Source organism: Hemiscyllium ocellatum, chromosome 28 (assembly GCF_020745735.1).
Source record: "Hemiscyllium ocellatum isolate sHemOce1 chromosome 28, sHemOce1.pat.X.cur, whole genome shotgun sequence".
NCBI classification, from domain to species: Eukaryota; Metazoa; Chordata; class Chondrichthyes; order Orectolobiformes; family Hemiscylliidae; genus Hemiscyllium; species Hemiscyllium ocellatum.
The window spans coordinates 21,432,693-21,460,292 of record NC_083428.1 but is presented as its reverse complement, the minus strand read 5'-3'; the positions used below and the strand labels follow the sequence as shown (position 1 = coordinate 21,460,292).

The 27,600-nt window shown below is 42.5% G+C and overlaps 2 protein-coding genes across 4 annotated transcripts in view; both read right to left on the bottom strand.

Moving 5' to 3' along the window:
- Positions 1-27,600, bottom strand: part of LOC132828874 (PDZ domain-containing protein GIPC3-like) — a 205,547-nt gene that overhangs the window by 108,436 nt on the left and 69,511 nt on the right. The gene's annotated exons all lie outside the window — the stretch shown is intronic.
- Positions 20,316-20,928, bottom strand: LOC132828907 (large ribosomal subunit protein uL5-like). The gene has a single exon (XM_060846099.1). It carries the CDS (start codon positions 20,902-20,904, stop codon positions 20,374-20,376), a length of 531 nt encoding a protein of 176 aa, XP_060702082.1. The 5' UTR covers positions 20,905-20,928; the 3' UTR covers positions 20,316-20,373.

The window sequence follows — 27,600 nt, the reverse complement described above, 5'->3', positions numbered from 1 at the left end:
CACCACATCATCCTGCGTGCTCTCAGACTAACTCTCACAGCCCTCTTCAGCTGTAGAGTCATACAGCAAGGAAACAAACAGTCCATGCCGACCATAATCCCAAATTAATCTAATCCCATCTACCTGTACTTGGCCTGTATCAAAACAACTCTTATTCATGTACTTACCTAAATGTCTTTTAAACATTGTCACTATACCTGCATCCACCACTTCCTCTGGAAGACCATTTCACATACAAACAACTCTTTGTAAAAGAATTGCCCCTTGTGTCTTTTTAAATTTTTCTCCTCCCACCTTAAAAATATGCCTCCTAGTCTTGAAATCCTCCATCTAGGGGAATAAAACACAGCCATTCACCTTATCTACACCCTCGTGATTCTATAAATCTCTGTAAGGTAACCCCTCAATCTCTTATGCACCAGTGAACATCAGGGACTTGTCTGCTTCTGCCAGGTCATGTAACATGCAGGAACACACATGCATCTCATGCATCTGCACAGGATGCATCTTATGGATCTTAGCTTGTTTTCTTAGTGCTTACTCACATTACACTGACTTGGAGACTGCTAGCCTCCCTCTATTTCACAATGCTTTCTTAACACATACTCACTGATATCAGCACCAACTACCAGCCTCTGTGTGGGTCACATTGCTTTCTTAGCAGAAAAGGAGGGCCAGGCAGCTTGTCATGGTGGGGAACACTGAATGGCCAAGGGAGTGGATATGTTACTGTTGAGCTCTACATTGTCTCAATATCACAAATGCAGCACATGTCAACAACTTACACATCAGACACAAAACATGTGTCTCAAGAAAATAGCCATGTCTGAAAGACATAGGAATAGTGGGTAAAGGAGGCTGTGATCAGTAAAAAGGTACCATCATAGTAAAGGGAGTGTCCAATTCCAGATGCGAGGGATAACCATGGTCAGTAAGGTGCTTGGTCTTATCAGAGTACCGGGGTTTGTATCCTTCTGGTTAGGGGGTTGGACCATGATTAGTTTTGAAAGTCAAATGCAAGGAGTCTGGAGTTACAGATGGATTAGAGTACAATGGCAACATTATCTGGGAGGTATGGATCAATTGTTCCTGTAATGAATCAAAGAGTTTGATGGTAATGGTCATTGAACAGGTAATGGTGATACATTAGAAAAAATGGTGGTGAGGTGTTCTCCCAATGAGTGAGTAGGAAGGGCTGGTGGCAAGAAACATCAGTAGTTTGGGATGATGAGATGGGTGAGAGCCATTGACTATATATTGTGTATGTAATACCAGGAGCTGTAGTCAGTGAGACTTGGTCAGAGGCATGTGCAGGCGCAGAGGTGGTGAATGGAGATCCTATGAGTGTGAGGTAGCAGAGAGAAAATGATACTATGTACTATTGTTGAGTGCAGAAAATCATTCACTTACTCTCTACATTCCTGGGGGTCCTGTTTCACTTGGGATATAACACTGACCTGGACTGAAATTTGTATCAGTCAGCTGGGAAAAAAAAACCCATCCACCAATACCTTAAGCAAAGCAGGAAGCATGTTTTTCTTTCCTTTGGGCCATGTCCTGAATGTACAGACTCAAGTACCATAATGGGAGGAGTAGGTCTTGGCTTGTAAAGTCTGTACTGTTTGGCTTGAGAAATGGCACCGGCAGTAAGAACGTTGGATGGTCCCAGCAGAGGTGAGCACTTCCATACGCCCAGCCGAGTGACTCCATGAAAAAGATGTTCAAGGCCCCAGTTACAGGAGTAACGAAGTGAAGAGCTGAAGATTGCACGAGAAAGTTCGCTCCGAGCAACAATGGACTGGGCTTTAAGAATCTTACTCGACAAAACACTTTAATAGAAAGTGGGAAAATTCCACCCAAAGATTACCCAAGGCTTTGAATGAAGAAATTATTCCTTGTTTCAGTCCTGAATGATTGGCTTCTTATTGTGAAATGATATCCCAATTTCTACCTTCCTTGTCAAGGGAAATAACTACTCAGTGTCGCACCACAATAGGGACAGAATTTTTCTATGTTAACACTTCACTTACTTTCCAGACTATTTCAATTTTCCTTCACTGTTTCTGGGTCAAAATCCTGGTCACAGATTATTACCAAGTCACCACAACCTAGGAACTATTTAAAAATGGTGAGAGAGTCCAGGTTCTGGGGTTTTTAGCAATTCCAATTGTGAGTAATTTTCTCCAATGCAGGATATGTGTAACAGCATTCTCACCCTTGCCTGGCCCATTACAGCACTGGGCATTTTAACCCCCACTAAGCCAGCAATTTTATTAGAATTGGCCCGATTTAATAAATAAACAGCTCAGAAGATGCATGAACCTCAGACGAGCACCAGTTTCTATACGTGGAACCACAAGAAAAAAATCCACCTACCTTCTACTGGAGAAATTTGATTGACGTGTCACTTGGTGTAGCTTTGGAAAAAAGGGTCATCTGGATTTTCAGTTTCAGCTCCCTTGTTTATACTTCCTTGAATTTACCTATTACACCATTATGAACATTTCCCTGAGTTTCCCAACAATGAACTGAGTTAACATTTTGATTTACAATTTTAAGAGGTTATTACAGGATTATCTAACTTTGATGTAGTTAATGAAATAGATATTTGTGTTCACAGCACATTGACCACTTGAGGTGATTGGCGTTTTTTGAATGGGCTTTATGATGAATAATTTTGTTTCGTTTTGAACAGTGTTTGAACAAAAGCTTTACTAGATTGTTGGAAGCTTACATTTTTTCCACCTTCATTTCAAAGACACGGCTGTTAAAGTTTATTCATAGTAAATACAGAGCAAGTGGCTCTGCACAATACCTGAGAGATATTGAGGATACAGGATCATGGGGATGTAGTGATTCGTTGAGATGGGCAGGTGGGGCCATGTGGTGTGGGTGAGGGGCTGCAAGGATTTGATATTTATTAAAACTACCACAGTAAGTGGATCTAACCTGCTGGCTTTGCCTTCCTCCTGACTCCATTGCCACCTCAGGCCTTCCTCTGACCTTACACCATTCAGCCTCTGTCTCCCCAGAGTGGAAATAGCAAGTGGGTCCCTTTTAAAAGGCATGGATCTGCCAGATCGAGAACTTTCCCAATCTGGTCTTCTTCCCACCGCCAGGAAAATCCAGCGTCTAGAACTGCTTTCATACCAGCGCTGTGGATGGACCTCCATCATGTGGAGTGCAATTGTTTAAGAAAGTGGCTCATTCCAACTGCCTCAAGAGGAAATAGAATGGGCACTGTTGAATTATTCTCAGCAATCTTGAATTATTCCTTAGTAACTGACTGCATACAAGTAGTTAGTGAATGATTCCATATTTACATTTCATTAGATATCAAGCAACTCACCTCAGCTAGATAAGTTATGGCTGGATTAGCAAGAGATGAAGTTTACAGATTGTAAAGTTTGAATGGGTAAATGTCAGAGAATAGCCAGCTGAACTATGCGACTTTTTAAACATCAAGTAGTGGTAATCCATCTGCTGCTTTTCCCACTCTTAACTAATGAAGTATTTATGTCACAAGAGTGACCACACTTCTGAAGTATTGCCTTTAACTTGTGTACTGCTTTGCCATGGATTTTCACAAGGCAGGATGTGGACTGGACACTGGAGGGCACTCTCAGACTTCAGAACATGAAGGGGTGTGTGATTGACCATCTTTAAAAGTGATGTTTGGCCACATCCGTTGACTCTTTAATATGAAGAGTCAGCCTTACAGAGTGTTGTGTCTAGATTTTTGCCACAACAAAGACCTGCCCCACCCCTGCCATGGTGACAATGCCAGAAGATTTCCAAAGTGCTAAGTCTCACCCAAAGCAAAACCAGACACTTTTGATTCACTTTTACAGCAGCAAGTTTGAGGGGATGGTTGCTCCATGTGGGTCATAGATGCAGTACACCATTTAAATGATCAGTTGTTTCTGCTGATGTAGAGTTTTAGATTCCCTGGTGTTTGGCACCTCAAATCCAGAGATTAGTCCAGGTAACAGTAGGTCTGTTGTCAGTGCATGTCTTTTGGATAGCAATGGCACCTGAACAGATATAGTACTAGGATACCATGAAGGTGGGGACAGGGCTGTTTTGGTGTTGGTGAGGAGGTGGAATAAGGAATCCTTTGAGGATCAGGGTCAGCAATCCAAAGGATGGCAGGGTCAAGTGTTCTTTGTGATTGCTATTTCTGGAGATAATTATGTGTAAAAGATGCAAAAACCTCTGGAACTATACTATATCTCAAGAAATATCTTCTTATCAACAAGTGTCAAGAAGAGCAAACCTATCAAAAACCATCAACAACAGTCTAAATGAATTTTTGTGAATGACAGCACTTTTCTCAATACAGTGTAGTCATCAATACAAAACGTTATGTAAAAAAAGTTTATTAGTTCTCCTATGTACATGAGTCTTTGTGTATCCCTGATGAGTTGGCATGGAAGGTGAAGGGAGAAGGGTTGGTGAATAAAACTAGACGCTAAGTTGACATAGAAGTTTGTGTGGTCATGGGAGGATGGGTGGAGGGAAATGGGGTACCTTAGAGGTATGACTGGCAATGGGGAAGGATATAATTCTTCAGCTGGTATACATTGGCTTTGCTGGGACATGAGTATGTGGGGTGGAGGCGGTGTAAGGGAGGTATGAAGAATGAGTGCTTAAGGAATATTTTATATTGTATTCTTTTTAATTTACTTTTAGGCCACAGTGCTGGTGTTCAGAAGCAGGCTTCATGCCCAGTGTACTTTGTGACATCTCAGCCTCCTCCGCTCCTCTCAGATCACCTACTCCAGCCCTTCCTGACAAAACACGGGAAATGCTAGTGGCCATTTTTAAAGGGTGGGGTTTACAGAGCCATAATGTCTGTCATCTCTGTGCACTCGACCCAGGAATGAAAACCAAAGAAATTATTAAAGTTATGGCCAAAGGAAACCTTGACAGATTGATGACATACTAAAAGAAGCAACTAATATTAATTTACGTCATGATCTTAATCCTTCTGCGAACTCTTTTGTTCAGATCTTATGAGGGGTCAACACCCACTCCTAACTGTATAGGCATCAACTCCAAGGCACCCATTTGAGGGAATCATTTAACCAGGGTCAGGAAGGAACTCAATATATCATTACAAAGTTGAAGATGTGTTCTGTATCTTTAAGAGAGAGTGAAAACTGAAAGCTGGCAAGCACCTGTCATGTGACTGATGAGCAGTCACAGAGTGTGCTGGAAAATTGAAAATATGTAACATTTAGCTGTAAACTAGATACCCCAGTTGACCACCATCTGAATTTAACCAATTTAACTTATGCCCCAAGATACTAAAACCCAATGGAATTTGAATTTTACTGTATTGACAACATCAAACCAATGAGATGATCCGATGTCTAGGGTATAAAGAAAGTAGGCATTTTGGACAGTTGTTTAGAAAGAGCAGCAAATGCCATTGAAAACTACTATTCACCACACTCTCTATCAAAGGTATCTTTGTCATATGAAACATCTTTGCATCAGAAGACTGAAGATGACCCAGGAAGACTTAAGAACAAAGGAAGATCGACAACAGAGACAATGGCTGCTGTCTGGTTTTGAAAATTAAGTTGTAAATTTAATAGGGGCTTTATTAGATCAACATGTTGTTATAGAGTGGGAGATAGATAACAAATCATTAAGAGGAAGGAGAGTTGTAAATAGTGGTTATTTATTGTTCACATTTAGAGTTAAAGAATAAACTGATATTTTTTGTTAAATAGTAGAATTTGGATAATTCTCTAACACTCATACTTTAACAGATTACGAGGTGAAGTGAGCTTTTCTGGGTGTTTGGTTTAGTTAGCAGAAGGGTTTACCACCATGTTGTAACAGTACAATGACAAATTTAAGGAGTGAGCAGTGATGCTATCAGAGAAACAGCTGAGAGGATTCCCAGTGAATGTTCTCCTGCAGGGTTTATAGATTTATACACACACACATACACCACACACAAACACATATATATATATAGAGAGAGATGCTCTATTCCTCCTCCACCATGACAATAGGAAGGTAAATTTCAATTGATTATCTGGAAAAGATTTACCACCAACAATCGTTTTTGTTGGTATTAGTCAAGTTACTAATACCACATGGTTAAGGATGACTACACAACGTTAACTTTGGCAAATGGTTTGACTCTTTCTCTTTGTTAAGGTTTATTACATATTACTTCATAACTAGCTACTATGATGAGTACATCATATAGACTTCCAACAACCTTTACAACAGCCTGCGTGCCACTTAAGGAATATGGAAATGCAGCTCCAAGCGATGTGAAAAGGATTTATGAAAATTGCTATCTAGCAAAACGTGAGCAGTGATTCCACAGATCTAAAATATAGACACCATCCACCATCCCTAACTTGTCTCATTAATGATGCACTATATCCCTAGTGCACCCAGTTCACCCTATTCTCCCAATTATTGTAGGTGGAAGGACTTGTCACTGCTGAGACAAACCCTGAACAAGGTGGGCCATGCTGAGAAAGTTGGGAAATTCATGTGAGACAACCAGTGAGGAGCTTTATGATGTCGAGATTAAAAAGTCCAATTTAAGTCCTAGAAAGTAATGAACAGTGAGACAAGATTCTTGCAAATGAGTGGCAAAAGGCTCATTTGTATGCACCAGCTTGCATTAACATCTCATTGTTAATCTTGCCTTATTCATAAGCAGTTTCCCAATCATGTCATGGAAATAGACAATGAAAATTCTTGATATGAAAGTCACAACTATTACCTAGCAACTCCTGCTTTCTTCTCCAGACCTCCATCTTGGGCACACAGTGGCAACATTTCAGGACACACTTCATGGGCAAGTGACCACATGCACACCCTGCCACGGAACTTGACATCTGATATGTACCAGCCTTATTGCATCATCATGGCACATCACTGATCCATTTACAACATGGCTCAATGCTGCACTTTGAAGCACACTGGCACCTTTGATTGCAATGTTGCTGCCATCCTATTATGGGCGATCTTCTCCTGGAAAGACATGAAAGGATGAAAGTGACTAGCACAGCTGGTGCAGGTGGGGAAAGGTGGTGAGGTGTCCCATCTGAGTGAGAGAGCAGAGGGCATGCAGGATTGTTTGTGTGGGAAGTTGGGGTGGGTGCAAGTGAGTGAGAAAAGATGTTGCATACAGTAGCAAGCCATGAACTCTGGTAAGAGGTGGGTGCAATAGCAGAAATAGAATGAGTGAGAGGTAGCAGAGAGAATAGCTTGACACTTAAACCTGTTGAAGTGAAGAAAATCATTTACTTTCTTCATACACTGTTTCTCTTCTCCATGGAGACAGAAATGACCCAGGTGATGAGTTCAGACATTGTTAGAACTAGAATTCCTACTGTATGGAAACAGGCCCTTCAGCCCACCAAGTCAACACTGACCTTCCGAAAAGTACCCCACCCAGACCCATTACCCTACATTTCCCCTAACTAATGCATCTAACCTACACACCCCTGAACACTATGGGCAATCAAGCATGGCCAATTCATCTAATCTGCACATCTTTGAACTGTGGGAGGTAACCAGAGTACCTGGAGGAAACCCATGCAGACATGGGGGAGAATGTGCAAACTCCACACAGACAGTTGCCATGGATGGAATCAAACCAGTGTGTCTGGCGCTGTGAGGTAGCAGTGTAAACCACTGAGCCACCATGCCACCCAGTTGACAGGGCCTAGCCTCCTAGGGGAAGAGAACGGCCACCCCTGCACTACCCAGGATGTCCCAGCAGTGACAAGTCCTTTCCCCTCCAACAATTGTGAGAGTAGGGTGAGCTGGGTACTCTAGGAGTATGGTGCATGATTAATGAGACAAGTTAGGGATGGTGGCATGAGAAAACTGATCAGGTCTCACAAAGAGAATCCTTCCTTGCAGCTTGCCAGGAAGGACACTCTGCCAATATTTGGTTGGGTGGGGCCCAAGGAAGCTGGCACACTGATTTAAAGAACCTGAGTTCGAGATGAGAGAATGAATGAAAGCTTTAAATTTACGTAGCACCTCTCATGATCACAGGATGCCTTAACCACTTTACTGACTGAAACAAAGTCTAGTTGCTATTATAGTGTAGAAAATGTAGCAGCCAAGTTCTCACCTGCAGCAATGAGAGAATGACTAGATAATCTGTTTAATAATATTGGTACAGGATTAAATATTGGTTTGGTACAGGGGATAACTTCCTTGTTTTTATTTGCTGCTATAAGAGGCAGTGCAGGAATGAAAAGGGGCCACAGTGTTCTAAGTTATCTTACCCATTTCCCATCAGCCATTTAAAGTATATTACTGATAGCTTGATTAAATTTCTAACACTATCACCTCACCTCATGAGTGAGGCGATTGTGGACACAAGAGCCACTTGACGGTTCAAAATACATAATGGTCACAGATCAATACAATATTGAGGAAATGCTACATTGGTGCAAATACATCAAATTTTGTCAACCTGCTCTGGTGGATGTTAAAAATACTACAACATGATCATGAGGAAATTAGAGTCATCAACTAACACCAATAAAAATACTGTTAACTGATTATGTGCCACAGTATTACTGGCTGCATTGTGAAGTGTGAAAAATGATAGTTGTATCCCCTTTCATAATACCAGTGTCGGCACTTCAAAGCATTTAATTGTGAGTATGTGAAAAGGTGCCATATAGATATGAGTCCTTTACTTAGGGGTGATCAACCTGCTTTACTGTCGAAAGAGCATCATACACAGAACAGGAGCAACTAAAATCAGAAAAAATATACTGCAGGCTTAATGTTACATAAAATAAATTTCTGAAATATTTCAATAGGTCCAAACTGATTCACTCAGAATTGTCAATCACCTTGAAACAGACGTTCAGTTCAATGTCGCAATAAGCTTAAAGTCCATTAGTGGAGTTCTTAACTATGAACATTAAGTTTATTCAGAAAACAAGGCTGACTGCCAAATATACTGCTATGCAATGAAAATGTAATTTCTAAAGGCAAAGTTACTAGAGTCGAGCAACAAGTCAAACTTGGCTAATCCAGCACAGCATATTTTACTCAAATATCATATGGAAACAGAACTCAGTGGTGTTTGCTGTACTGTAACTTTCCAATATTATTTTAGCTTCACAACTTTTGCTCAAAAACAGCATGGATTTGCAGATTTTACAAAAATTAAACAGTAACTTCAAATAATTACTTTGACACAAGTCAACATAATTGGCATCTGTTCAGTTCAAATAAGGGCACAGTACACACAAATGTTAACCAAAAAGAAAAATAACATCTGGTTAATGATACAAGTTGCCATCTGCTGCTGTGGAAGTTTTGAATAAAGCAAGCTCTGGGGTGGCATCTTAAAAGATCCTGAATGATGTTAGCCCTGGTGAGAATTCTGGGAGAATCACCTGAGAAGTCCATACAGATCTTTGACATCAAGAGAACAAATTGCATCTTCCAACAGATCTCTGGGTGTTGAGGTCAGAATCTCACTTGGGAGCAGTGAGATAACTAGTGGGGATTATTGTTCATTATCAGCCTCATGAACACTGAATCTCACTTCATAAACGCATAGGTTTATAGAAACTGAGAATTCCCGACATGAACTTCAAGTGGTACTGAACAATTCTAGCTCACTACTTGCTTCTCTGGATGTCTATCTTGTACACCCAGCTCCAATATCTCACAATATGCTCTGTGGGCAATGGCATATGAACCCACATCCACGGATCTTGATATCTGAATGATGCAACCCTCTTCTCACCATGTCAGCACATCTCTGATCCACTCACAGTCCTGTCTGTACTTTAATGCTGAATTTTGGAACACACCAGCACCTTTCATTGCAATGCTGCTGCTGCAAGGGCACTTAACTTGGAACAGGCAGCCAGCTCATGGAGTAGATCAGCTTTCTCTAAAGGCTGCTCACTTGTTTTCCTTGCTGTCACTCATCTGGAGCCTACACAGATACTCGAGTGAAATCCTCTTTCATAAATCTATGTTGACTTTGTACAATGCTGTTAGTATTTTCTAAGTGTCTTGATATCACATCTTTTATGATAGACAACAGCATTATCCTTACTACTGAGGATAGGCTACCTCATCTGTAATTTCCAGTTTTCTCACTCCCTCCTTGCCACCCTCCAATCTGCTGAGACTGGCCAGAACAAAATGGCTGCAGAATGCTATGGGTAATGGCTGACGATGCCCACAACCGCCTCCACAAATATGAAAGGGAACTCGTGCGCCAAAAAACTCTGTACGCGGACTAGACCAACCATGAATGGACCACAACACTAGAACTAGCTATCTCCATGAAACAACAGGTCACTAAGGCAAAAAAAGACTGGACTTACAGGAAAAACTGACCAAACTCACCCACAACATTAACACGACAAATCAGACATTTGGATTTGGATAACCTGTCACACCAACCATTAACAGACACTAAAAAAGCTGTACTGGTACCCAGACTGAATTACAATCACAGTGATACCAGTAAAATTGACTTCCTAGTGATAAAAGAAGCCACTCGAAAGAACAGCAGTCTTACAAAGGAAACCCAACAGACCATCAGGCAGACAGTGGCCCCAACATTAAACATAAAGAGAGAAGGAGACACCCTCGATATGACAGCACTGTTCACCTCCATAGACAAGTCAAGAAAACATTAGCCTTGCTCCTCAAAGGACCAGGAATGCAAGCAACCTACAACACCAACACCATCAACAAAGACAGCACCCTCAAACTACTGGATATGTGCCTCACGACTCACTTCATCTTTAACAGCCAGGTGTACAGACAAATCAACGGAACATCCATGTAGGCACCAATATCAGGACTAACAGCAGAAGCTGTCATGAAAAGACTAGAAAGGACAGCACAGCCCACTCTCCAGCCTAAACTGTGGATCCACAATGTAAATTACATGTTTGTCATTACCAAAAGTGCAAAGCCAGAGGAAACACATCAAATCAAACAACGTCCTCACTGGCATAAAATTCACCAAGGAAGAAAAGAACAACAACTGACTCCCCTTTCTGGATGTACTGGTTAAACACAAGGCTAATGGGGACCTCCTGACCAGTGTATACAGGAAGGCAAACCACTCAGACCAAGTACTCAACTACAACAACAACCATCCCAACACCCACAAACGGAGCTGCATCAGAACACTGTTCAAGTCAGCAGCAGACCGGAGCTGCGTAAAGCTATAGAAGAACACCTACATTACATCTTCAAAACAACAGGTACCCAAAAAGTGTAGTCCACCAATACCTACACAACAGACCACAACCGGAAGATACAACACGGCCAGACACACTGTCCACACTGCCAAACATTGAGGACATATCAGAAATGACCATACTACTCCGATCTTTGGATATCATGAGAGCCCACAAACGAACTATCATACCATGACACCTACTAACAAGTATAAAGGATTCCATACCGACAACCAACAGAACCAACGTTATATACAAAATACCGTAAAGACTGCCAAAAGCATTACACAGGGCACACAGGAAGGAAATTAGCCACCAGAGTACTCAAACGCAAGCACCAACTTTCCACCAAGAGACATAGCTAACTATCACTTGTATCCATACACACGGACAATGAACGACGCCAATTCAACTGGGACAACGTATCCATCATAGGACCAGCCAAACAAAGACATGCATGGAAATTTCCTGAAGCCTGGCACTTAAGCCAGAACTCCATTAACAAACATGTAGAGTTGGACCCCATTTACCAACCACTAAGAAACAGAACCAGGAACTAAACCGAAAATGACACCACCAACCCGAGCAGACCCAGACACATAAATAGCAAGCAAGAGAGAACACCAACACTTCACTGGAGGTGCACTGATGACATTACCTAGAATGGTGAAATGTCTGTGAACAAACTATCAGTGAGCAATCTCACTGTGCTAGAATCTACAGAATATTTGAAGAAAACAACTAATGCTCTGATGAAGAGTCATCGAAATTCAAAACATTAGCTTGCGCTCTCTCCATGGATACTGCCTGACCCAATGCATCTGCTATTTTCATGGCCAGCTCCTTTAGGAACCTGGCATTTAGATTTTCAAGGCATGGGGACTAATTAGGTTTCAATCCCATTAACCTTTCCAGCTCTTTTTTACTATTTCCTTCCATTACTCCTTCTCAAAAAGACATCGTTTTCCTAACATTTCTAGAAATTTTTCTATGTCTTCTATAAAGAGAGAATAGAAGTTGTTGCTTAATTGTTGTGCCATTTCCTTATGTTCCATTATCAATTGTCCTTTCTAAGTCTGTTCAGATTTACATACAGCATATGAACTTTGTCCCTTCAAAAAGACAGCTCGGTATCACCTTCTCAAGGACAATTAAGATTGGGTAATAAATTCTTCCTTTGCCAACAATACTTCCATAAAGTCATAGAGTCAAAGAGTTGTACAGCATGGAAACAGACCCATGGATCCAATTCACCCATGCCGACCAGATATCCTAAATTAATCTAGTCCCATTTAGCAGCACTTGGCCCATATCTGTCTAAACCCTTCCGATTTATTTTTTTTAGATTAGATTACTTCGGCCCAACTAGTCCACACCGACCCACCAAAGGGCGGCCCACCCACACATTTATTCCTTTACCTAACACTACGGGCAATTTAGCATGGCCAACTCACCTGACCTGCACATCTTTGGACTGTGGGAGGAAACTGGAGCATCTGGAAGAAACCCATGCAGACATGGGTAGAATGTACAAACTGTACACAGACAGTTGCCTGAGGCTGGAATAGAATCCGGGCTCCTGTTCTTACCCTTTGACAGCTGCTGTCAAAATGGCTGTCCAGTTTTTCCTGTTGTTCATTTTCTCTGAAGGTTGTACGCTATGAATTAACTGTCAGAATGGAATGAATCCTCTGTGTTTCTGAGGGAGAATCTCCTCTCAGAAATGGAGGAATGTGCAGCTTCCTTCATTCATTAAAAAAAAACAGCTGGAGTGGCTTTCTGCATGAGATTGTCACTCACTGGAAAATCTGGTCCATCAATTTTGTGATTTGCAAGTATCCAAAAGTATCTCACAAACTGAAGCAATGAGATGTCACTCTTTAACTGTTCACGTTTCAGACCAGAGAGATTGTTTGGCAGTTATTAACAAGTTTTGTTGTTCTTTCGATGGGTGTGAAAAGATGTTCTTAAACTTGAAAGAGTTCAGAAAAGATTTACGAGGATGTTTCGAGGGTTGGAGGGTTTGAGCTATTGGGACAGGCTGCATAGGCTGAGGCTGTTTTCTCTGGGGTGTTGGAGGCTGTGGGGTGACCTTATAGAGGTTTATAAAACCGTGAGGGACATGGATAGGGTAAATAGGTACGATTTTTTTCCCAGGGTAGGGGAGCCCAAAACCAAAAGGCGTAGGTATAAGATGAAAGGGAAAAGACCTAGAGGGACCTATGTGGTAACTCTTTCACACAGAGATGGTTCATGTTGGAATGAATTGCCAGAGGAGTTGGTGGAGATGGGTACAATTACAACATTGAAAAGGCGTTTGGATGGGTGGCACAGTGGTTAGCACTGCTGCCTCACAGTGCCAGAGACCTGGGTTCAATTCCCGACTCAGGCGACTGACTGTGTGGAGTTTGCACATTCTACCCATGTCTGCATGGGCTTCCTCAGGGAAGCCACAGGATCCCTATTCACAGCTCTCATCTACGCTGAAATAATGACTGCTCAGCCTTCGGAAAATCTGCCCAATAAGTTTGACATCTTGTCTTTACTGTCTTGTTTTCTCTCTTCTTTCCATCTAGCTTTTGTACTTGTTTTGATGTTATGGCCAGTCCCTCAAATTCACTCTCTTTCTCATTCCTTTACCTTTTTTTTAAAATCTCTGAATCACTCAAAACCAATTAGATAAGGAACACTGTTTAATCTATTGTTTACCAAGCTTCCTGATTTCCTCACTGCAATACATTTACTTTGTGGCCAATATATTTTAGAACTGATACTCCACTCCAGCAAAGTCTGAGCATTAAATACAGGATTAGTTGCAGTCTGCTAATACAACTGTACCTTATCTAGCTGGCTGAAGTATTCTACTCAAAGACAATTTTCAATCTGAAAGCTTTATATTAACAGAAATAAAAAACAAGTATTAATGCTTTAGAAAAAAATGATGTTGTGCAGCTCATTCTTCCTTAATTAAAATCAAACCTCATTGCACCATCTATTATTCTGAACCATTCCTACAACCACGGAATTGAGGAAGTTTGACTTTCCTCATTCTTTCCTTCCTCCTTTAACAGAAGGGCTGAGAAATTAAACTCAGTTAATCTGTCCTTTGTGTGCTAATGGTCACATTCAAGTTTCCAAAATGGCTCCCACAACACACAGTTATGAACCAGGCCAAACGCCCTTGAAAAATTTCAAGGAGATAGCCTAGACCCTAATTTTTTATGTAATTTAAAGGCAAGTGTAAGGTGCTGTGTTCCAGATGTAATTCAATTGGTTACATTACTTGGCTTTAAGTGACACACACTTTATTAGATTAGATTACTTACAATGTGGAAACAGGCCCCTCAGCCCAACAAGTCCACACTGACCCACCAAAGCAAAACCCACCCAGACACATTCCCTCTTCACCTAACGCTATGGGCAATTTAGCGTGGCCAGTTCACCTAACCTGCACATTTTTAGATTGTGGGAGGAAACCGGACCACCCGGAGGCAACCCACGCAGTCACAGGGAGAATGTGCAAACTCCACACAGAGAGTCACCTGAGGCGGGAATTGAACCTGGGTCTCTGGCACTGTGAGGCAGCAGTGCTAACCACTGTGCCACCCACAATTCTTACACTACAGTTAAAATACAAACTAAAGAAAGGAGAATTGGTATAACTTTAACTTTATTGAAAAACTTAACGGAATAATAGATTACTTAACTACTAAACAGCAACTGTTCCAGTATTTTAACATTCCATAAACGCACCCTTGGAAAAGGCAAAGTCAGTAAATCAGATTGTCTCACAGGCGATTCTGGCCGCAAACAATGAATCCAAGTTTTTCAGCTGCAGTAGAGAGATGAATAATAGCTTCCACAACCAACTTCAAAACCCGAACAACTGCTGACAGCTAAACTAAACCCTAGTTCAGTGGGAGCTTGACCTTACCCATTCATGCTGTTTCTATTGTTACAACTTTAACATTAGACTCAAGGCTGATATGGAGGAGACAGCTATGGCTTGAAATCTCTGTTCAAAAACAAACCAGGACAAAATACACATCCTAAAGCCATATTATTGTCACAAAACATGAACGTCTGATCTAAAATGCAGCAGGCCCCATTTCAGCAAAGGGGCTAGTGCACAGTTTAATGATGGCTGCAAGGAATCAGTGCAGGAAGATCAAGGTGTCAACCCAAGTGCTGTGCCGATTTGATGTCTTTGCTGTCATTGCAGCCGAATCACTCCCCTGAGCTGACACAGCTGAATGCTTATTAAGAAGCATAAAGGAAAACCCATATACATCAGTGCTAGTTAAAGAAATCAGCAAGGTCAGTTACTGGTTGATTTTTTTCTGGCAATTGTAATGATTTTGTGTGTTTTTGTTGCTTGCCAATGTTTCAAAACGTTGCAGGGCGCGTTGTGGCAACTGTTGACATATTTTCTGCTGCCACCGCATACAGTGATTGCTCTGGTAGTCTGCCTCTTGGAAGCAAGTGAGGTTGAGAGAATGATCAGAGACCATAATGAACAGAACCTTCTATTGGAAGAGCAAGAGCGGGATATGGTGTAGGGGAAGGTGGATGAGGTGGAGGTGAAAACAGATAAAGAGGCTGGAGGCTACAACCTTCAGTTCTCACAGGACTGTATATAAAGAACTAAAACCAGTACCTCCAATGCCAACAATGTCTTACCTTCCCTCTGTCACTGTATGTGCCATCTTAGTCTTTATGCAAAAATAAATGCCAACTCAAAAATAAACCAACGTAAAACAAATTTATACCATCCATCACCCATGTTGCAAACAACGTCATCTATCTTCTGTGTGCCATTGTCTGTCCCACTGCCTGTATCGGCTACTATCATAGTAGCTGAAGTGGGGCAGACACAGAAATCTGCTGGCATTTATTATAAAAGACTAGATGATCTGACAGGGCAATACCAATCAGCTTTAGCCCAGGACGATCAGATTCAGGTTGCACTATTAGCATGGGCTAATAATGCAACCTCTGAGCTGGCTGGCATTAGCAGGAAGGGGGTATGCTGTCATCCTGAGAGCTGACAGCTGGCTTAGGCTCCCTGAAGCCACTGTGTCTCCCAGCAAGGTGCATTTACAAGTTGAATAATTCTGCATTATCCATACAGTGCAGGAGGAGGCATTCAGCCCATTATATATTCATAATTATATAATGAATATAATTACATAATCAATAATCATATTGATTAACTATATAATCAATGATAGTTTTCATGTTCATCATACCTGAGACAATCCTCATATTCCTGATTTGTTCCATGATGGGACATATTCCCATATCCCTAGATCATCATCCCAGACCTCCCAGTCTAATGAAATTAGCATTATGCTCATGCCTAATACAGATTGCTAGGCAGCTGTGCAAATCTTGCTGGAAACTGGTAACAACAACCATGGTGGCAGCAGTTTGAATATACCTGGCAGCTAGCTGGGTTTGCATGATTAAAAACAGGTTTCATACATTGGCTTCACACTGAGCTTCTTTGTGGATGGTGGGGCATGGAAACAAGGACAGTGGCCATGGGGCTCTGTATCATGGCTGGGTTCAGAGGTGTATTGCTCAAAAAGGCCATCAGTTCCCAGCTAGAAAGAATGGGCTCCAAACATTGTTAAAATGTCTGTACCACATGGTGGAAGACATCCACACATTCATTGACATTGACCACCGGCTTTCTGGCAGGCTTCCCAGTGCATCAAATATATTGCTGTGTACATCCAGCAGCTTTCAACTGTAGCCTGACCAAGTGAAGTTTTCATCTGAGTCCTTCAACAAGTTGGCACCTTTTGTCTGTGTCATCTCTAATCCCTTCCCAAAAATACAATGTACTTGTGCCCTGTATTTCATCACACAGCACAGTGGATCAGTGGTCAGCACTGCTACCTCACAGCACCAGGGACCCAGGTTCGATTCTGTTCTTGGATGACTGTCTGTGTGGTGATTGAGAATTCTCCTCGCATCTACGTGGGTTTCTTCCAGGTGCTTCGGCTTCCTCCCAAAGTCCAAGGATGTGCATGTTGGGTAGATGGTTCATGAGAAATTACTCATAGTGTCCAGGGATGTGAGACTAGATGAATTAGCCATGGGGAATGCAGGGTTACAGGGATGGGGTGGGACGGAGGCAGGGTCAGCGTAAACTCGATGGGCCAAAGGGCCTGTTTCCACAATGTAGGGATTCTATGAAATCACATATGGATTCCATCAGTCAATTATATATTGTATCAATTCAATGTCTGAGCTGGTGTCCACTGTTGTGAAATCACTCATGTTATCCATATTTCTTAATCTACATCCACTCCCTGACCATATTGCAATTCCTATGCATCTGGAAAAACATGTACAAGGACAATGCAAGAGTGAAAACAGAGGAAAAGATAAAAATGTAAGCTGACACCTGGAACTACCTTCTTAACAGCAGCGTGAGAGTATTGTGCAACCTGACCTGCAGTGGTTCAAGAAAGCAATTCACTGCCACCTTCCCTAAGGCAATTACAGGTGGACACTAAATCCTGGTACAGCCAGCGATGCTGAAATCCTGCAAAAGGAATTTTAAAAATACCATCGCTAGCTTTTAAATCAGAAGCGAGTATGGCATGAATGGATAGTGTGATGTGAGAATGAATAATTGGATACTGAGGATATAAATCCTCTATGCCAGGGATTGGGTATATATCCAGCTTCAAAAAGAGCTTTTCCATTTGTTTGAAACCCCCACAAAGGTAAACCAGCCCATCAGAATTCAATGGGTACTGCTGGTGCCATCCATTCGGCAAACAGGATTGGTTTGAAGATTCCTTCACTTTCCAGCATTTTCTGATCTCTGTCTCTACATTTGCACACAAGGCAAATGGCACTGAGCGAACCTTGCAGAATTGTGAAATCACATCTTGGTCAACACCTAAGGTGGTCTTGGCTACTTTGTTGGTCCCTAGACCTTCCTGAAAAACTTCTGCGTAATTAATTAGGACTTCCTTCGGGCAGCTATTTTTAATTGAAAAGTGATGAGCCAATCAAGTGGAATCTTTCTCAATCAAAATCGTCCATCAAACTTGGGCCTGAGCCTTTTACTACAACCCTTGGGAACTAAACCAGATGCTTCTCATAAGAGACCAGAAGTGGGACCCTTAATCTGTAGGGGTTCCCTGGTTTAGGTTCTCGGCTGAGGTCTTACACAAGCTTAAAGGTTGGCGTCCAGAGCAAAATTTAGTAAAGACTGGTTTTGCAACCATTGATGTCTGCGCCAGTCTCAACCTCCATTAGAACCAGGTGACCATTTAACAAGATGTTAATTTTTATTGATTCTAATCTGGATGCAGTTAAGCAATTTAACTGTTCCAAACCGGCTGTAGGTAGGCTTTCCAGGATGTACACTCTCCTGAATACCAGCCTATGAGTTCTCTGATTCATTTCATGCTTAGTGGGACTCTTTTGCTGTCTGGAGTTTGCATGCTAGCAGCGATTACAATGGCTTGCCAGCTCGGATCTTCAAGAAAATTTTAACTATCTGGCTAAGAGTTGCCTTAGTTTTGGGGTTTGCTGTGAGCTGACCTCAAGCACCTCTCTCAGGATATGTCCTGAGAGAGGCTGTGCAATTGTCTTCACTCAAGTCATGCTCCCCAAGCTCAGTCAGCCTTGCAAGGGTATCCACTTCCATCAGAATACTCTGTAATTCATAAGATCCATTTTCTAATGACAAAGCCAGTTGTAGTTGGGCTTCAGCTATTAGGCGCTTTTGCATGGTCACATCATTAATCCTAGTTACCAAATGATCTCTCAGCATCTCTGCCAGTCACAAAATCACATACCTCTGACAATCATCTTAATTTCATCAAAAATCTCAATACAGATTTCCCTGGTTCTCAAACTGCTAGATAAAGCTAATAGCCCTCAGATTGTCAGGAAGATTGGGATTTTAGTATCTGGTGTCTCCAAGAAAGTTAGGCTGCAAATAACCAAACAAGCTGACAGGAGAATAACCTGTCGCTTTTCATCTGCCCCGATGCCATTTTCCCAGAAAAAATGACACATTCTTTTCACATGCTGGATGCAGTCTTCGAAGGCAGGATTGAACCAAGTCAAGCTTCCCAAAGAGCGGCTTGATGCCAAAAATGCTTACTGCAACACAAAGGCAATTGTTGCAAACAAATCTCTTCAGGAGTGTGTCTTTTCCTCATCACCACTGAAATAACTGAACGAAGGCCAGTATCCTATCAACAAGTCACCCTTTATTTATGTGTGCATAGTACATGAGACTGACCCTGCCAGCTCAGAGCTGGTTCCTGGAGTGAGCAGAACCCCTGACAAACCTTTTCTTTTTCTTTTTTTTGTCTAACACTCCTGGGTTTTTTTCCCTTTATTTATTCCCTGTTTATTTTTGTTTTGTTTTGCTTTTTTTGCTTTTTTTTAGTGTCCCAACACTACCATCTAATTGCGGGAGTGCTTATTTTTTTCCCAGCACCCATGGTATGTGTGTGCAGGTGTGAGACAGTGAAAAACACACGGTACACAAATCTTTATTCAATTTCCACCACCAGGAAGAAAAGAAACACCCGAGTGGCCAGTGACAAGCAGTGCCCTTCGCATCAAAGGGCAATGCTGTGTGATCAAACAGTGAAGGGGAGGGCAGGGATTAAATGAAAATAGAGTTGGACAGGGAAATAATGCACTCCACTCCCTGCGGCACCCACCTCTCCCTGAACAGCTGCAAACCTTGTCTTCATTTTTTGAAGACCATCCCTGAAATAGCTTCACAGTATCCCATCACCAAGTCACCCTTTATTGATGCTGATCCAGCTCCCTCAGAGCCAGCCCTCAGAGTGAACAGAACCCCATTGACATTTTTGTTTATTTTTTTTAACCCCCCCCCCCACTACCGCCTATCTGTGGTAGTGCTTGTTTTTTCCCCAGCACCCATGTTGTGTGTGTGTAGGTGTGAGACATAGTGAGAGACACAAGGTGTGAGAATCTTTATTCAGTTTCCACCACCAGGAAGAAAGGAAACACCCGAGTGGCCTGTGACAAGCACTGCCCTTGACATCAAAGGGCAATTCTGTGTGGCAAACCTTTTCTTCTTTTTTACTGTTACAAATTGATTTTATTGCTTTGTCATGTGGTCTTCAAATTACTTTCCAGGCAGGAGGATGCCATCATATTTTTGCTGAAACCACCTCATCGATTCTTCCTTGGAAATCTTGTGTTTTGAACCAATGCGCCCCCTTTTAAACTTTTTATCAGAAATGCTGAAACCAGGCCATCCCATGACCACATAGAAATCCAGGCCATAAATTCCAATACTAGGATCATACTTGATGCCCAGATCAATGTGCTCTTGGATACCAAAGCCAAAGTTTCCAGTGTTGCAGAAGTTACTCTTCCTCAGTTCATACTCCCGAACCTTTAGACCTTTCTCTAGAATTTCTTCAGCTTTGGCTCCTCTGATTGTGCAATGAACAGCAATCTTCTCATTTCTTCTAATACCAAATGAGCGCACAGTATAGCGAGCTTTGGAAAACACTGGGGTCTGGCCAGTGAGTTGCTCCAACACTTTAGCAGCTCTGGTGAGTCTGTCACCACTTTCACCTACGCAGATATTCAAACATAGCTTCCGAATGCGGAGCTCACGCATAGGATTTTCCTTTTTTTCACCCGCCATTCCCGCAGTAGCTCAACAGCGAAAGGCAAACCTTTTTTTATCTGTCAGCCAGAACTGCCTGATTGAACCGGTTAACAACTCCAATTAGGGAACTCATATTCTATGAGATCCACCTGGCTGACCTTATTGCAATCACTATGGTGATGCTAACATGAACGTGTCTCGTAAAGACATAGAGGCTGTGAGACATAATACAATAGTAGGAGATGTGTTTTTATAGATGAGTTATTAAATAAAGGCCCTGTTTAGCTGTTCAGGTGAATTTAACAGATCCATTATCCCCAGTGTGCTAATATTTATCCCCCAAGCTGTCCAATGGCTGTGAAAAGCAATGTGTAATGGCAAGCCTTTAGAGTCATAGAGTTGTACAACATGGAAACAAACCCTTTAGTCCAATTTGTCCATGCTGACCAGATATCCTAAGAGTCTAGTCCCATTTGTCTGCACTTGGCCCATGCTTCTCTAAATCCTTTGTACTATATACGCATCCAGGTGCCTTTTAAATGTTGTAATTGTACCAGCCTCCACCACTTCCTCTGGCAGCTCATTCCATACACACACTACCATCTGCATGAAAAAGTTACCCCTTAGGTCCATTTTATATCTTTCCCCTCTCATCTTAAACCTATCCCTCTAGTTTTGGACTCCCCTATCCTGGTGAAAAAGACTTTGGCAATTCACCCTATCCATGCCCCTCATGATTTTATAAACCTCTACAAGGTTACCTATCAGCCTCTGAAGCTCCAGGGAAAACAGCCCCAGCCTATTCAACCACTGTTGTGGTTCTGCTCGCCGAGCTGGAAGTTTTTGCTGCAAACGTTTCGTTCCCTGGCTAGGGAACATCATCAGTGCTGTTGGAGCCTCGTGTGAAGCGCTGCTTTGATGTTTCTTCCGGTATTTATAAACCAATATAAATACCGGAAGAAACATCAAAGCAGCGCTTCACACGAGGCTCCAACAGCACTGATGATGTTCCCTAGCCAGGGAACGAAACGTTTGCAGCAAAAACTTCCAGCTCGGCGAGCAGAACCACAACAACGGATACCCGAGCTACAAATCTTCAATCAGATTTTAAACTATTCAACCACTCCTTATAGCTCAAACCCTCCAAACCTGGCAACATCCTTGTAAATTCTTTTCTGCACCGTTTCAAATTTAACAACATTTTTCCTATAGAAGAGAGACCAGAACTGAACGCAGTATTCCAAGGTGACCTAACCAAAGTATTGTACAGCACCTCCCAATTCCTATACTCAATGCACTGACCAATAAAGGCCACTTTACCAAAAGCCTTCTTCACTATGCTGTCTACCTGTGACTCCACCTTCAAGGAACTATGAAGCTACACTCAAAGGTTTCTGCTTGGCAACACTCCCCAGGAGCCTACCATAAAGTGCATACATCCTTTATTTTCTTTAATAGAGGATTGACAGTTAATTCTCTTCACTAGACATGGATTTTCAAGTAATAATTGTAACTCCCACGCTGTGATCCCAGTTGAGTTCCCAATTCCCAAACATCACTGAATAAACCTATAATTCAGGTCCAAAACCAATAGCAAATCTAGTTGAGCCATGGAAGCAGCTCACTTTGCATGTCATATCTCTCAGGTCAAGAGCCACTTATCTGGATTGCTCAGTTCCATTTCCATTCAACACTGATCTTGTATCTTCCTTCACAGTCATTTATCTGGAACTGAACCTGATCAAAAGAGGAACCCATTTACAGTGAGGAAGTGCTGCAAATGCTAGAGATCTGAAACAACAGAAACAACACTGTAAATACTGTACACTCCAGGTTCAGTTTTCAAAATAAAAAACATAATATTCAAATGAATCTCTTCATCACAACAAATGAAGCCTCCTACTAGATAGATTAATTTATTTTAAGTGCTGACTTGCTTGTTGCGTGCTTCCATCTAGTTTAACTTATGTACAACTTTGATTTATTCAAGTACGGTAGAGAAACTGTGAGGGTCCAGAATCTCAAAGTGTAAAAGTTCTAATTGCTTAAAAAATACATTTATAGTTTCAACATTCTAATAGGCAGCCCGGCAACCTGTGAGTGCTCTTGCTGGTTTTGGAGGAGCTGCTTGGTAGCTGTCATCTGTACACAGTATGGTCAGTGGTTCTCTGTCTTGCAGAAATGGAAGCTTTCTGGCAGTCTCAGATAACAACTTAATAACCTCGTACAGGAAGTTTCCGCAGCTCTGGTTTATGATGCTTTCTTATGACCAATGTGCTCACTGATCCGATTAAGTGCAGAGCAAACCTCAACAAAATCAAGCACCTTCTCTATGATGACTACTCTGACAAAAATGAAAGCTGCAGGTGAATATGATGCACTTAACTTTTCAAGAACCATCAGAATGTACAATTCTAATTGTCACATGACACCACGGCATCAGTGGCAATATCATTCCATTATTTTGATGTGGTTGCAATGTTATTAAATCCCAAGTAAAGTCATAGGCAATTTCACAACACTTCAATATTCATATGTATTATGCAAATTTAGAAACAAAAGGCGGATAGAACTCACATTTAGAATTTATTTTCATGTCCTCATAATGTCCTAATATGCTTCACAGCAAACAAATTGATTCTGAAATATAATTGTTGTTATTTACATGAGAAAGTGTAGCAGCAAACTTTCACAGGATCATTTCTTCGGCAATAAGATGAATGGTCAGTGAATTTGTTTTAATGGTTTTGTGTTTTATCAGAGGGACAATTGGTAATCAGGAGAAAGAGCTCCCTGATCATCTAATGGAATGCCTCAGAAAACCATTGAAAGAGGGAAATAAGACTAACAGACATCAACTTTGAAATTGCAGAACTGCCTCATTGATTGCACTAAAATATTGGTCTAACTTAGTTGAAGGCCTAGAGTTGGACTTGAATGCACAGAATGTAAAATGTTGGCTATGAATTACTTCCAAAGAATGAGCTCACAAGGTGAATCATAATCAACTTGAACAAACACACACAGACACACACACAGACACAGACACACACACACACAGACACACACACACAGAGAGCCACAGACACACACACACACATGCACAGACACACACATACAGACACCCTGACCTGCTGAGCATTTTCAACACTGTTTTTATTTCAAATTTCCAGCATCTGCAGAGGTTTGCTTTTATGAATTCTGTTAAGTAAGGGAACACATTGTCAAGGCCCAGTCTCTCAGTAAATAAAGAAAGAATAAAACTCCACCTTCCCCCATTCATTTTTATTACATTTCTAACTCGTCTTAATGCTGATGAAAAGCCATTGGCCTGAACAGTACTTTGTTTACTCTCTCCATAGGTGTTGCATAATCTGTTGATTATTTCTAGCATGTTTAGTTCTCATTATTAGACATTCAATTCATAAAATCACATTGCGATCATTAATAATTCTTTAGTAAGTAATATCCTCACAATTATTTTGTGCATCCAATTTATTTTACTAAATTAGCTTAGAGAGCAGGTGCAAGTGTTGAGCTTTCATTTGGCCTGGCAATTCTCTTCTTCGTGGCATTTTCTCCTCTACCCATTGATGAAAATATTGCGCAGGAGAAAAACTTAGCCAAGGTTCAATGTAAGCAATTTGTCAACTTTCAGTTCGAGAAATCATCCTCTGGTTTTCAAAAAGTGCAGCTACCTGATTAAGAACTAAGGGAAGTGAACAATAAATTATAGCAGGGAACTGAGACAAACCTTACCCCCCTTGACTAACAAAGGAGTCAAAATGTATTGGGGGTACACAAGAAAGCGGTGTTCAGGCCACAATCAGATTAGCCGTGATTTTATCAAACACAGTGTATTTGAGAGCAACGTTCCTTCTAATCTGTGTGTCCCGACAGTATCTCTGACACACCGATCAGTGAGCTCAGCTGCCGATGCATTGAATTCCGGTTTCAGAAGTCACTGCCATACATGGACCTTGGAAGTCCACATTCCAAAAAGCTTGAGCGAGTATTGCTCAAAAGGCCAAATAGCCTACTTCTGTTCCTAATTGATAAAGTTGTATTAAATGGAAAAGTGCAGATGTTCTGTTTGCAACATCCCATATATTACACGAGCGGCATTTGGGGGAGCGTGAGAGGTTCGTGAGGGCGGGGCAAAATTAGATTAGTTTTATTCTACAAGTTTAGTTAAGCAAATATATTTGGTGGAATTGTTATATGGGCTTGCAATCGCCTATTTTTTAGAGTACAATTTAGGAAAACATTTCCTGCTAATAAACTCTTTGTATTCTTTATTACATTGCTCTCAACTCTAGCTCTAAGTGATTCAATGTTAAGAAGCCAGTCCCTTGATCAGAGTGCAAATGAATGACTTTCTCATGAATAGCTCAATGCAAGAATCCACAATGGGAACAAGCTGAACTAGTTCCCTTACATAGGTTGTAGTGGATGTAGGTCAGAGTTGATAAAACTGATTTTGCTAAGAATGTGGGGACCCAATTTAAGAAAGGCAAAAGTGAGGACTGCAGATGCTGGAAACCAGAGTTTAGATCATTGTCGTGCTAGAAAAGCACGTCAGGTCAGGCAGCATCCGAGGAGCAGGAAAATCGACGTTTCGGGCAAAAGACCTTCATCAGGAATGGAGGTGAGGGGCCTTCAGGGTGGAGAGATAAATGGGGGAGTGGGACTGGGGAGAAGGTAGCAAAGAGTAGAATAGGTGAATGGGGGTGGGGATTGAGGTGATAGGTCAGAGAGGAGGGTGGGGGAAGGTAGCAAAGAGTACAATAGGTGAATGGGGGTGGAGATTGAGGAGATAGGTCAGAGAGGAGGGTCGGGGAAGGTAGCAAAGAGTACAATAGGTGAATGGGGGTGGAGATGGAGGTGATAGATCAGCGGGGAGGTGGAATAGATAGGTGGGAAGGGAGATTGGCAGGTAGGACAGGTCATGAGGACAGTGCTGAGCTAGAAAGTTGGAACTGGGGTTGGGTGGGGGGAGGGGAAATAAGTAAACTGGTGAAGTCCACATTGATGCCCTGGGGTTGAAGTATTCCGAGGCAGAAGAAGAGGCGTTCTTCCTTCAGGCGTCGGGTTGGGGGGGGGGGGGTGAGTGTGCAGTGTGCTGTGGTAGTCTGGCGCACTGACCCCTACACCGCTGAAGCCAGACGCCAACTTGAGGACACCTCCTCCTACTGCCCCCTCGACTATGACCCCACCCCACATCACCAAACCGTCATCTCCCAGACCATACAGAACCTCATCACCATAGGAGATCTCCCATCCACAACTTCCAACCTCGTAGTCAGGGAACCCCGCACTGCCCGGTTCTACCTCCTTCCCAAGGTCCACAAGCCTGACCACCCCAGCCGACTCATTGTCTCAGCATGCTCCTGCCCCACCAAACTCATCTCCACCTAGCTCGATACTGGCCTATCCCCCCATGTCCAGGAACCCCCCACATATGTTCGAGACACCACCCATGCCCTCCACCTTCTCCAAGACTTTAGTATCCCCAGGCTCCAACACCTCATCTTCACCATGGATATCCAATCCCTCTACACCTCCAACCGCCATGACCAGGGCCTCCAAGCCCTCCGTCTCTTCCTCTCCCGATGTTCCCAACAGTACCATTCCACTGACACTCTCATTCGTTTGGCTGAACTGGTCCCCACTCTTAACAATTTCTACTTCGAATCCTCCCACTTCCTGCATGGGCACCTGTTTGGGCCCCAGCTATGCCTGTCTCTTTGTCAACTACATAGAACAGTCCATCTTCCATAGTTACACTGGCACCACCCCACCTATTCCACCGTTACATTGATGACTGCATCAGCGCCACCTCGTGCTCCTGAGAGGAGGTTGAGCAGTTTATCCACTTCACCAACACATTCCACCCCGACCTTAAATTCACCTGGACCATCTCTGACACCTCCCTTCCCTTCCTGGACCTCTCCATCTCCATTAATGACAACCAACTTGACGCTGGCATTTTTTACAAACCCACCAACTCCCACAGTTACCTGGATTACACCTCTTACTGCAAAAATGCCATCCATATTCCCAATTTCTCCGCCTCAGCCATATCAGCTCGCAGGAGGACCAGTTCCGCTACAGAACACACCAGATGGCCTCCTCCTTTAGAGATCGCAATTTCCCTTCCCACATGGTTGAAGATGCCCTCCAACGCATCTCATCCACATCCCACACCTCCGTCCTCAAACCCCATCCCTCCAATAGTAACAAGGACAGAACCCCCGGTCCTCACTTTCCACCCTACCAACCTTCACATTAACAGCATCATCCGCCAACATTTCCGCCAAACGGACCCCACCACCAGGAATATATTTCTCTCCCCTCCCCTTTCCACCTTCCGCAAAGACCGTTCCCTCCGAGACTACCTGGTCAGGTCCATGCCCCCTCAACAACCCACTCTCCCGTCCTGGCACCCTTCCCTGCAGGAATTACAAAGCCTGTGCCCACACCTCCTCCCTCACCTCCATTCAAGGCCCCAAAGAAGCCTTCCACATCCATCAAAGTTTTATCTGCACATCCACCGATGTCATTTATTGCATCCGTTGCTCCCAATGCGGTCTCCTCTGCATTGGGGAGACTGGACGCCTCCTAGCAGAGCGCTTCAGGGAATATCTCTGGAACACCCGCACCAATCAAACCCACCGCCCCATGGCCCAACATTTCAACTCCCCCTCCCACTCTGCCGAGAACATGCAGGTC